Genomic DNA, 13,440 nt, shown 5'->3' on the forward strand with positions numbered 1-13,440 from the left:
GCAACAGGAAATTAGAAGCAGAGATTTTGGTCATGTGTTAGCCTTCTGAAGGAAAATCTTGCTCTACTCCCTTGTATGTGGGTCCAAGTGTCTTAGAAAATTCTATTCAAAGACGGCTTGCTCCCAGGGTTCCGTTTCCTCATCTATAGATATGCTCATCTCCAAGTTTCTTTGCAGCTCTTGCTATCTCTATTTCTATGTTTTTTACAAACCTATGAAATAACTCAAAATGCTACATGACTCTTAAGAGCTCTATATATGTGAGCACATGACATTTTAATGCAGAAAGTAGAGAGTGGGGAGATGAGAATTTGCTCACGAAATACCATTCAAGAGGCCCAGTCTGAGCACCCCACTACTCTGTGCCTGGCCATGAGATATCTTGGTGCAAAGAGCAGCTTGAAGATGATAAAGAACCGTCTCAGAAACTAATGAGCTTTCTCATTCACTCAAATTATACCCATTGGCGTGACACAGAATGACATAAAATTACCCCTTACTTATGCAGTTCAGAACTCAGGGTTAACCTTACAAGGTTTGCCACAAACAGCATCTCTTTTCTATGATGCTTATGGCCAGCCAGGGCAAAGTTGAATCAACTTCTCTATAGATCAGCTCCGACCACAGAGTTGCAATTACTTGATTCAGAAGTTGCCCAGAGGCTCCGGAGCCTGGTCCCCTGTAGAGAAAGAATGGCCGAAGGGCAATGCAAGCCTGCAATCTCCAAGCGGCCCTTTCAGGAGGGAACGCCCCGCTCCAGATACAAGGGCAGAAATGACAGAGAAGGGACTCAGGACGTGTGTGGTATGTGGCTACACATTCCCGCCTGTCCTCTTGGACTACAACTCAACTCCTGCCACAAATCAATCCACTCTCCGCCTGCAGCTAAGTGGGTGACATGACCAGACACTCTGCAAACGGCTTAGCAGCAGCACCAATACCAACGGCACACACATGTGCAAGAGTAAAACGGATGCGTTTGCCATAAATTTCATTTTTACTGAAGCAGCGAAGAGTCAACTTGCACCTCCAACCACTCCTCAGGGAGGACAGTGGATCTGACTCCAAATCCAGCGAGGCCTCATAAAAGGATGCCTTGGGAGCAGAACTCAGCATCTCGTCCCAAACTTACCAATCCCGTATCCCTGTTCACACTTGTACTCCACAAAATTCAGCTCCGACGGGGGTGGTGGGCACTCCCCTTGTAGGTTCTCACACAACTTGAACTCCTCAGTCCACAGTCCCTCCTTAGTGCAGAGGATAGGAACCTAGAATATCAGAAGTAAACATTTCCATTCTTATTTTGTTAACTTCATTTAGAACAAAGGGGAAAAAGAGGTCTGATTAAATGGTAGTGTTCCCCAATTTTTAGGACCTGGACTAAAAGACACGATTGACATAATAAACCATATTGTTACTGACCACAAAATAAAAATTAAAAATGAGAAAAGTTAGGACAATTTTTTTTTTGGCGTGTTGACGTGAAGAAATCATGAACAATCTTGTCATTAATGAAATTTATTAACAATGTGTTTTCCTTCGGATAGAAGGATTCAGACAGTTGTCAACTGTAGCCCACATATTCGTAGCTATTTTTGGACTTTTTTCCACAGATGGCGTTGTTTTGCATCGATTCACCCATACTATCACACCAATGCTGCTTGTAGCAAATGTCAGATTTTTTTCAAGAGGAGTGTGATCCAGTGAAGCCAATTCATAATCTTTATGAAGGTGTTTTTGCCTTTCTGCTTGAATGGGCACATCACGGTTGCTTTTGATCTCACCAAAGTTTTATTCCTTCTCTCCATAGGTGTGCTGGTTTGTGTAACTCTTGGCTCTACAGCCCCAATGATCACAAAGCATACTATATGCAGATCACAGAGAAAATAGCAGCAAATCGCAAAACCCAAGGAAGCAAGGTTTTAGAATTGTAGATAACTCTCCCTTCATCCAGGGCCAACTCCTTGAGGCCTTAAACAATCCGTGCAAACGGATGTGTTTGATTTCTCTGGGGTCTCATTTCATGGCCTATTCTTTCCACATCTGTCCAGCAGTGCTTACCTTGGAGTGCAGGACACTGAGATAGACATGGGCCAGGAGAGCAGTCAAGGTCATTGATCTCTGCCTAGGAAGTCTGCCTAACTTCCTGCCTCATGTATGTGTGTGGTACTTGAAAAGATTCAAACCTGACATTGATTTTAATCATGTAACCACGATAAGACTGTGGTTTTCATTTGAGACCTCTTGCGCCAAAATCCTAGGGAGAATGGTAGTCAAACGGTGCTTTTTGCCTCGCCTTTGCCGAGGAATTTGTGTTTCTGTTCAGGACTCCGTTCTGTTGAAAAACATGACACCAGCTTTCATAGCCAGGTTAGGTCAGTGGCCATACATGGGAGGAAATCGCACTGACTGCCAAATCAAAATCCCAGCGTTTCTGGAATTTACCCAGGGACCCAACCCATCCGGTTTTTCCTTTTATCCAAGAGGAAGTTCTAAACTCAGGAGAAACTATTCCAAAAACATGGTCTCTTCTGAATTCTCCATCAAATAATAGCAACACCACTGGGTAGAACCCCAACTTAGGAAGGCCCTGCCTGTTGGGATTCATTTAGATCATCTCTGGCGAACATTCTTGGATGGGTCATCAGGATTAGAGCATGGCCTGCTCCAAAACCAAGTTCAAGTCATCTTACCCTTCCGCTTTCCTGGTTACAGCTGAGCACACACCGGCTGTTGAGTTCAAAGCCATTGGTACATTCATACATGCCTTCAAAGACAGGGGAAGGGGGCTCACACACCACTGGAACGCAGCTGCCTTGCTCCCAGATGCCACCCTCCAGGCACTGTATCTTCAGGAAATTGCTGATGAGACATGAAACAAAATAGCCCGTTAGACTTCCGCAAGGAGGTCATGGGAGAAGACTGAATTCTCCATAAGTCTAAGGAGTAGCAAATAGGCGGGAGCAGTTCATTCTTGTTAGCTACGGGTCCTACGTCTCCAGTCTAATTTCCAAGTCATGGAAGGAAAAAATAGTAGTATACACTTAGTATCAGCGATAGCAGTAGCTCCTGTGTAGTATAGACATACCTTGGAGACACTGCAGGTTTGGCTCCAGACTATCACAAGAAAGCAGATATTGCAATAAAGTGAGTCAAATGAATTTTTTGGTCTCCAGTGCATTTAAACCTATGTTTACACTCTACTGTGGTCTATGAAGTGTGCACCAGCATTATGTATGAAAAAACAATGAAACTTAATCATATCCAAATTTTGATTTAAAGTGAGCTATGTGTGGGGTGCCTGGGGGGCTCAGTCAGCTAAGCATCTCACTTTGGCTCAGGGCCGTGATCTCACAGTTCCTGAGTTCAAGCCCCGCATTGGGCTCTCTGTTGACAGCTCAGAGCCTGGAGCCTGCTTTGGAATTCTGTGTGTGTCTCTCTCTCTCTGGCCCTCTCCCACTTGTGCGCTCTCTCTCTCTCTTACAAAAACAAACATTAAAATTTTTTTTAAATAAAAAAATAAAAATAAAGTGAGATACATGCGATTCTTCCTTTTACCCAAACACTTAGAGAACGTCGTGGGGTTATTAACTGGCCTAATTCTAGTTTTATTGTGTCTCTGTATTCAGAGGCTCAAGGAGAGGGAGAGGGACAGGGGAATGGCCAGACAGTGAAGTAGTCAGAACACCCATGATATTTATCGGTTAAGTTTGCTGCCTTATATAGGTGTGGTTCATGGTGCCCCAAAATGATTATAATAATAACATCAAAGATTGCTGATTACAGATCACCATAACAAATACAATACTAATGAAAAAAAGTCTAAGATAGTGTGAGAATTACCAAGATATGACACAGAGACAAGTGGTGAGTAAATGCTGTCGGAAAAATGATGCCTATAGACCTGCTCAGTGTTGCCACGAGGCTTCTATTTGTAAAAAACTGCAATGTCTTCAGAGCACAATAAAGTGAAACACCATACAACTAGGTATGCTTGCAATATATGATATATTACTCTCAAGAGAGCTTGATAAATACCAGTTCAGGGTCTAACCTGTTTACAGTTGGGTTTTATATAAGACTTTCATCTTGAGAAGTCTCACTCCTAAGTGCACTGGGAGATGCCAGGTAGGATGACGGGAATAAAAAGTTATGCCAAACTCAGCGGACTACCCAGAAGTGACTTGGGATCATCAGTGTTAATACAGTAACACAACTGATAATGCTACCACTGTTTCTTAGTTCTCTGGAGAGGGGAGAAGATGCAGCATACAGATTTTCTTTTAAAACAGAGTTTCTTTTAAAACTCTTATCCTGAACTTCTGAAGGGCAAGAATCTCACTAGAGATTACCATGGCCATTTTGTTTGTTTGCGAGTCCATGACTTCCTTGGAAAGGATTCACAGCTTTTGTCAGATTCTCAGAGGGGGCACGACTCAGCACTGGGCCCGAAACAACTGCTCTTCCTTCTAGCGCACGAACATGGCCTCCAACCAGAGAGACTGCTTTGGGGTAGACAGCAGTCAACAGAACTGGGTCTTGATACGGTGAATTCCATTCCATTCCCCTTCTGACTCACTGCCAATTTGAGGGTGTTTTCCATGTTGCTGTTTTAATGCATCCACTTCTGATTCAGAATGATTCTGGATGGCTCAGTCAGTTGAGCGTCTGACTTCGGCTCAGGTCATGATCTCGTGGTTCATGAGTTCAAGTCCTGAGTCGGGCTCTGTGCTGACAGCTCAGAGCCTGGAGCCTGCTTCAGATTCTATGTCTCCCTCTCTCTCTCTCTGCCCCACCCCTGCTTGTGCTCTGTGTCTCTCTTTCAAAAATGAATAAACATTAAAAAAAATAAAAAAAAAAAAAGAATGATTCTGGCTACATGCTTGTGATTCTAAGATAGAAATAATCCATTGGCCATTGACTCAACCATATGGTAACCCTAAATGATTATTTTACAGTGTCGTGACCCTCTTTTTAAATTCAAATACACCAACAACTTTTAATTACTGTTGTACTGTTATACAATGCCTCCTGTGGGCTTCCCAGGTATTCTAATATTACACTAGTAAAATATTTATCACATTGTTTTATAAATGTGTACATGTCTCTCTTTTCCAGTGAATTGGAAACTTCCTGAGGGCAAGGATTGTATCTTGTCCTTGTTTTTAATTCCTAAGAATAATTCCTAAATAGTATCTAGCTACATTAGGCATTAGTTAAGTATTTTCCAAGTTGAGTAATTTAACCCCAATTCACAGTGTATTAGGCATATTGCAGAGCACATTACACACAGTAACACTGAATGATCAGAATACTCGTTGTGAAATAGTATTATTATTCCTATTTCATAAAGAAACAGACTCAGAAATGTTAAGTAATTATCCCTACAGCACAGAATGCATTTGCTTTCAAATAATTTAAATGAATTTTAATAGTTTAAACATTTAAACAATATCCTCCTAGAAACAAGTGAAGGAGTATTCCTTAGTCTGTTTTTTTAATGTTTATTTATTTTGAGAGAGAGGGAGAGAAAGACAGCAAGTGGGGGAAGGGCAGAGAGTGAGGGAGAGAGAGAATCCCAAGCAGGCTCCGTGCTTTCAGCACAGAGCCCAATGTGCGGCTTGAACCAATGAACTGTGAGATCATGACCTGAGCGGGTATCAGGAATTGGATGCTTAACCAACTGAGTCACCCAGGTGCCCCTGTTTGTTTTTGAGGTATTTTTTTATATAATTTGTTAGTTTCAGATATACAACATGATAATTTGATATTTGTATATTTGTATACATTACAAAATGATCACCACAGTAAGTCTAGTTACAATCTATTACCATGCAATTGACATCATACATTTCATTTACTCCCAACTCCCTTCCCCTCTGATAACCATCCATCTGTTCTCTGTATCCATGAGTTTTGTTTCATTTGTTCATTTGTTTTGGGTTTTTTGATTACACAAATAAGAGAAATATATGGTATTTGTCTTTCTCTAACTTATTTCATTTAGCATAATACCCTCAAGATCTATCCATGTTGTCACAAATGGCAAGATTTCCTTCTTTTTTTTAAAAAAAACGTTTATTTACTTATTTTTGAGGGCGGGGGAACATGCATGGAGAAGAGGCAGAGAGAGAGGGAGAGAGAGAATCCCAAACAGGCTCCACTCTGTCAGTGCAGAGCCCAACTCAGGGCTTGATCCCATGAACAATGAGATCATGACCTGAGCCAAAATCAGGAGTTGGACACTTAACTGACTGAGTCACCCAAGATTTCCTTCTTTTTAATGACTGAGTAGTGTCCCATTGTGTATATACACTACATTTTCTTTATCTATTCATCCATTGATTGATACTTGGTTGTTTCCATATCTTGGCTATTGTAAATAATGCTGCAATGAACATAGGGAGGCATGTATCGTTTCAAATTTGTGCGTTTTTTTTTTTTTTGATAAGTACCCAGACATGAAATAGCTGGATCACTTTGTAGTTTTATTCTTGATTTTCTGAGGTTCCTCCATACTATTTTCCATAGTGGCTACACTAATTTACATTCACACCAACAATGTATGAGGGTTCCCTTTTCTCCACATCCTCTTCAACACTTGCTATTTCTTGTCTTTTTGATAATAGCCATTCTAACAAATTTGAAAGGATATCTTCCTGTGGTTTTGACTTGTATTTCCCTGATTAATGATTTTGAACATCTTTTCATGTGCCTGTTGGCCATCTGTATGTCTTCTTTGGAAACATGTCGATTTTTAATGGGGTTGGTCGTGGGGTTTTTTGCTATTGAGTTGTTTGAGTTCTTTACAAATTTGGGGTATTAAACCCTTATTGATTATATGATTTGCAAACATTTTCTCCCATTCAGTAGGTTGCCTTTTCTTTAGATTGTTGGTTTCCTTTGCTATGAAGAAGCTTTTTAGTTTGACGTAGTCCCACTTGTTTATTTTTGTTGTTGTTGCCTTTGATTTTGGACTCAAATCCAAAAATTCAATGCCGAGACCAATGCTGAGGAGCTTATCTCCTATGTTTTCTTCTAGGAGTTTTATGGTTTCAAGTCTCACATTTTTTTTTTAATTTTTTTTTTATTTTTTATTTTTTTTAATTTTTTTTTCAACGTTTATTTATTTTTGGGACAGAGAGAGACAGAGCATGAACGGGGGAGGGGCAGAGAGAGAGGGAGACACAGAATTGGAAACAGGCTCCAGGCTCTGAGCCATCAGCCCAGAGCCCAACGCGGGGCTCGAACTCACGGACCACGAGATCGTGACCTGGCTGAAGTCGGACGCTTAACCGACTGCGCCACCCAGGCGCCCCTTCAAGTCTCACATTTAAGTCCTTGATCCATTTGGGGGCAATTTTTGTGTAGAGTCGGAGACAGTGGTCTAGTTTCATTGTTTTGCATGTGGCTGACCAGTTCTTCCCAACAGCATTCATTAAAGAGACTTCCCTTTTCCCACAGAATATTCTTGGCTCCTTTGTTGTAAATTAATTGACCATATTTGTGTGGGTTTATCGTTGGGCTCTCTATTCTGTTCCATTGATTGATATGTCTGTTTTTATAACAACACTATATTGTTTTGATTACCACAGTTTTGCAGTATAGTTTGAAATCAGGGAGCGTGATACCTCCAGCTTTGTTCTTTCTCAAGATTGCTTTGACTATTCAGGGTCTTTTGTGGCCCCATACAAATTTTAGGACTACTTGTTCTAGTTCTGTGAAAAACACTATTGGCATTTTAATAGAGATTGCAGTGAATTTGTAGATTGCTTTGAATACTATGGGTATTTTAACAATATTAATTCTTCTAATCCAAAAGTATGGAATATCTTTCCATTTACTTTTGTCTTCTTCAATTTCTTTCATCAATGTCTGAGTTCTTAGTACACACGTCTTTTTACCTCCTTGACTATATTTATTCCTAGGTATTTTTTTTCAGTGCATTGGTAGATGGGGTTGTTTTCTTAATTTCCGTGGTAATTTGTTATTAGTGCCTAGAAACAATTTTACTGAATTCATTTATTAGCTCTTCACTGAACTAAGAAATGCAACTTCACTGAGTTCATTTATTAGTTCTGAAATTTTGTGTGTGTGTGTATGGAGTCTTTAGGGTTTTCTCTATATAGTATCATATCATCTACAGACAGTTACAGTTTTAGTTTATTTCTCATTTGGATGTCTTTTATTTCTTTTCTTGCCTAATTGCTATGGCTAGGAGTTCCAAAACTACGTTGATAAAAGTGGCAAGAGTGGGAATCCTTGCTTTGTTCCTAATCTTAGAGAAAAGCTTTTGGCTTTTCACCGTTTATTATGATGTTAAATAGTTACTAAGATTCATACTTTTATTCCCAGGAATATTAGAGTAAAAATCTGATTTTATGACTGGAATTCTGAAGCATCATGGTTTATGTGAACATATATCTACTATCTGCTAATAATAAATACTATTTATGAGTTATATTTCAGGTATTTGGCAAGACACACACACACATATATATATATGTGTATACACACACACACACACACACATATATATATATATATATATATATATATATATATATATATATATATAATTTCATTGAATCTTCCAAATGGGAGTTAAGGTAAATAGACTATTATCCACATTTCAGAGAAGGAAACTGGGCCTGAGAGAGATTTAAAGTGAGCTCAAAGATCTACAGTAAAAGGTATATTAGGACCTGGACCTAGGTGAGCTTCTGCCAAAGCCTGTGGCTGGTCCTTCCACTGTGTCAGGTTTAAATGCTTCTTTTATGCTCTATAGCCCACTTTGAATATTAACAGAATCTCTATCTTAGTGAATATCCCAGATGCCCTTTATCCTGATACCACATCTATGCGTATGGCAAAAAAAGAAGATTCATTTCAAATTTCTGTATGGAGTAATAAATTACAGATCGAATATTACACAAATCTTAGTATACAGCTCAAGGAATTTCTACATGTGAATATACCTGAATAATCACTCAGATCAAGAGAAAGAGTATTTCCAGCTCCTCAGAAATCCCCTGGTGTTCCTTACAGTTAAACCTTCCCACACCCCTGCAACCCACACTATTCTGACTTTTTCATCAGCACAGATTAGTTTTGCCTGCTCTGCAACTTTATATAAATGAAATCATATACCATGTACTAGTTCGTATATGGCTTCTTTCCCTTAAAAACCGATGCCACTTAAAAATGTTTTCCCAAATGTAATTCCATTGAAAGGTTTGTAGTTGTTTTGATTATAACTAAACTCCTTTTTGTCCCTCTTATAGACTGGAGAGTCTACTCTTCTTTCACACTACAGAGTTTATATCCTCCCAGGGACTCTCTTCTTTCTACCACCTCCCGCAGATGAGATCCTTCCTCTACCTCTGCTGAACTGACATCCTCCAGCTGGAGAGAGCAGGCAATACCACCGACACCAGGGGAGAGGCAAGACTGTAAAACCTGGCATGTCAGCATGGCTATAAAGGAAAACCCTTGCTTGGCCAAGATGATAATATTTTGACTTCATGTGGTATTTTTCTCTGAATTGGTTGGAACTCTTCAACATGGAAATAGTCCTCCCTTTTCCTGCCCAGAGTGGAGAGCCATTCAAGAATGCCAATTTCATATACTTCCTTGCCAGTTTAATAACCTCAGGGATGAAGGTAGATAGATCAAACTTGCATGGGGAAGAGTGCCTTGGGCACTGTCGGTGGTACCTGAACAATGTGACAGGCCCTGCACTCCAAACTACCAGTAATATCACTAAAATTTAGAGAGGGAGAATGCTGGAAGGTAGTTCTCACTGGTACCCCTGGACTCCATCAGAGGTACTACAGGCAGGAGTGAAAGGAGGTTGGGAGAGATACCTGATTTCCTAGGAAATAGCATTTCATTTATACAGGGGTCCCTATGCCCCCTTAACCTCATGGATTCGCCTTCCTTGTTTCTTCTCCCTTGTATGGGGATGGCCTATTATGGTCACTTTTCCACACACCTCTCACAGCTTCTGCCTGGCACTCTATCAGATGACACACTTCAGGTTCTACACTCAGACTTCTCACAACACATTTGATTGGTCAATTCCTCAAGGCCCAATAGCAAGCACTGTCTCACTAGCTCCATGTCAATGCTGTCAATCCCTGTTTGTGGCACTAACCTTGGATCCCATAGTAAGGAGCCTGGCACTTGAGTGCCATGGGCTGGTTCTGGCCAGAAGGGACTGTGATTGTGGCAAAGATTCAGTGTCCCGACTCCTTCCAGTTCCAAGAAATCTGTTTCCACATAGGGCCCTTGAAGGGGACTACAGCCTATAGCAATGACAAGACTTTGATCTCCAGGGGTGCCACAGATCCCTCTGCTAAGTTTAGTGTTGAGAAATGACCTCTGAGCCTTTTAAAATCATTAATGAAAAAAAATTGGTTATTCACAGTGGTTCAACTCATTCACATAAAGTGTTATGAATCAAGAGTCAAGAGGTACTTTGAAATCATGTAGTGAACAGGTTTGTGTTTCAAAGAATGATGGCATTAGATACTAGATCAATGCACACAGGCAGACCCTCACCAGGACAAGGTTTCCAAGACTTCTTTGATAGTCCAGTCCAAATGTCCTTCAGATGAAACATTCTACTCACTGACTATCTGCTATATTTTTTTCATTCCAGTGGAGTAAAAGAGGCTAAACTATCACATTAGGAACCATGAAGAGACTTGCCCAATGCCACATTGCAAGCAATTCACTGGCAAAAGAGAACAGAATCTGGAGTTTTCAAATCATAATATAACGCAAATCCTCAGACCAGTGGTTTCCAAATGACATTTGTAGGCCAATCATGGAGACATTTTAAAGACCTAGATTGACAGGCTTACTAAATCAAGTACCCTGGGACTGGCCTAGCACTCTGTATTTTTTTTAATGGGCCAGCAGTCTTCCTATGTAGCCACGTTGGCAAACTACTAAAATCAACATTAATTTCCAATAGCAAAAATTAACCTTGCCTGTAGAAATCAGAGAGCAAAATCACCTACCTAACAACCTGGTGAAAAAGGCTGGACACTTAGCAAAGACCAAACAGAAACAGCTACAGCTAGACAACTTACTCTGGAAATGGTATCATGAGGAGTTGGGGGTAGGGGGCAGGTTTGTATTTATTTTCCTTCTAAGTACTCCAGACAAATCACCACAATTTCCAAGTTAGAAGATGCTTTTTCCAATTTCCAGAACTTATGGTATCCACCTAGTGCTGAAAATCCAGCTGTGCTCTTTCTGCTTCTTACTCCACTGCCAGAAGTAAAGATCTTGTAATCAAAACTTGGCTGAAAGTTTGACTGATGTTGCTGGAGGCACACATGAGTCTACCCTACCCCATCCTTCTATCACCACTGCAGGGTTTTCAAAAGTAATATTTACTTTTGAAAGGATGCTTGTTGAGTCCGAGAGAATTATCATGTCTTTACCCATCAAGGGCATCCGGTGTCTCCAGTGGGTAGTCCCTCATGAATAATAACAATAACAGAAAACCAATAAAATATTGCGCACTGAAGTGTTAGGGATCATGCAGAAGAATATATATCTATATCATTCGATCCTCAAACCCACCCGGTGTGATAAGGATGATTGTTATGTGAGTTCTTCATTCCTTTATCTTCCCGCATTCTTTTCCTCAATGACACCCCCTATCATCATCTATCCTGTTGCTCAAATTTGAAACTTAAAACACATCCTTGATTCTACTCTGTCTCTCAATATTACCTTTTCTCCAAGCCCCCATCTGATCTTATTCAATCCATCAGCAAGTCCTCTCAGATTCTCCTCCCAAATATCAGTGGAATCTGTCCCCATACCTCTTGCATCTCCACTGTTATGAGCGCTAGCCCAAGTTTCCACCCCTCACTTCCTTACTGGACACCCCACTTCTCTCCTCTGGATTCCTTTCTATCCAGTTGGCAGACACCGGTCGGCGAGATATTTTATAAAATAAATAAATACATTACATCATGTCATTTTCTTGCTTAGAACATTTCAGTTGCCTCCTCTTGCATGGAAAAAAAAAATCCAAACTTTCTCAATTCTTACTCACAAGGCCCTGCATGATCTGGCCCCACTCTCTCTGACCTCATCCTACCCCATTCACCTTCTTTAATGTACTTTGTCCACATTGGACTTAGAATCCCAAGCACAACCAAGTTCTTTCCTACCAAAGGAAATTCTCCCTGCTTGTGTTTTTCCTTTTGCTTTTCTGAGTGGCTCTTTTTCGTATCTAAAAATAATTTTTGCCACCCCAGAGCAACCTTATTTTACACCTTTATTATTTTCCGTTTTTAATCAAAGCACCTATCTTTCAAAGATGGCACGCTCTGTAATTTTTTTTTTTTTTGGTTTTATGAATTTGTTTCCTGTCACCCCCACTGGAATATAAGCTTGGTAAGAGTAAGACCTTATTTACTATCATATCTTCAGTGGCGGCACAATGTCTGGTACATAACAGGCACCAATAAACACGGGTTCAATGAACATATAAATGTTTATTTTATAGACGAGGTAAGTAAGGTTTTAGAAAACTAAGATACCTTGCCTGGGATTATCTAAGTGGTTGATGGAAGAAAAGGGATCCATCTGATGGCAATGCCTAAGTCATAACAGGGAAGCACCAGTATTCCTAGAAATGGAGGAGCAGATAAAGTACCTCCCTTTACCTAGTACAAGTGCACTGCGTGTCACCAAGTCCTACCACATAGAACATCCCCAAAAAGCAAGGAGTAACTGCATTATTTTTATTACATAAATAAGGAAACTGAAGCATTAACTGGTTAAGTGTTTTGTGTGACACACAGGCAGCTTTTTTTGAGCTGAAATTCGAAGCCTCTTTGCTCAGAATAGAGTTTAGCCCCCTGCCACTTAAAACGTGGTTCCCAGCACGGTAGCACTAGAATCACCTGGGACTCTGGTAACAATGCTGAATCCCAGGCTCCACCCAAGGCCGACTCAATCAGAGTCTGCATTTCAACCAGATCCCCAAGTGATTCCTATGCTCATTCAGGTTTGAGAAGTTCTGCTCCAGACTATGTTGAAAGACAGTGTTCTAGCCCCACCCCAGAGAGAACCATCAGCACTTCCGAACTCCATACCAGCTCTTAACCAACTGCAGACCTGGTTTCTCAAGCCAATATCCTAGATGAGGAGCAGTCACGGGCAGTCCGTGGCCCGTGGGTGATTCCGGCCTCTCTACAGCAGGCCTGCTGATGTTTAGCCCCAGTATACTGTACCGGACTAGAAATAGCATCAGCAGGACCATCCCACCAGACACATTGGCTTTGGTTTTTCCTTCTTCCCTGACTCAAAAAAATGCCCCTTACAGAGCTCTTTTTCCACGTAAAATAGAGCCTCTCTGAATGAGCTAAGTCCTAAAAGTAGGTACAGTTCTACTTGGAAGCCCCACCC

General features: G+C 40.7%; 1 protein-coding gene across 3 annotated transcripts in view; it reads right to left on the reverse strand.

The window, feature by feature from the left end:
* PAPPA2 (pappalysin 2) overlaps window positions 1-13,440 on the reverse strand; it is a 525,758-nt gene that overhangs the window by 53,721 nt on the left and 458,597 nt on the right. For all 3 annotated transcript variants that reach the window (XM_053208873.1, XM_027074271.2, XM_015064277.3), the window contains 2 exons: window positions 2,694-2,862; window positions 1,133-1,268 (listed from right to left, as the gene is read on the reverse strand). In XM_053208873.1, coding sequence (XP_053064848.1) covers window positions 1,133-1,268; window positions 2,694-2,862 — 305 coding nt within the window. The remainder of the gene's footprint in view (window positions 1-1,132; window positions 1,269-2,693; window positions 2,863-13,440) is intronic.

The sequence above is a fragment of the Acinonyx jubatus genome, chromosome E4, assembly GCF_027475565.1.
Source record: "Acinonyx jubatus isolate Ajub_Pintada_27869175 chromosome E4, VMU_Ajub_asm_v1.0, whole genome shotgun sequence".
Lineage (NCBI taxonomy): Eukaryota > Metazoa > Chordata > Mammalia > Carnivora > Felidae > Acinonyx > Acinonyx jubatus.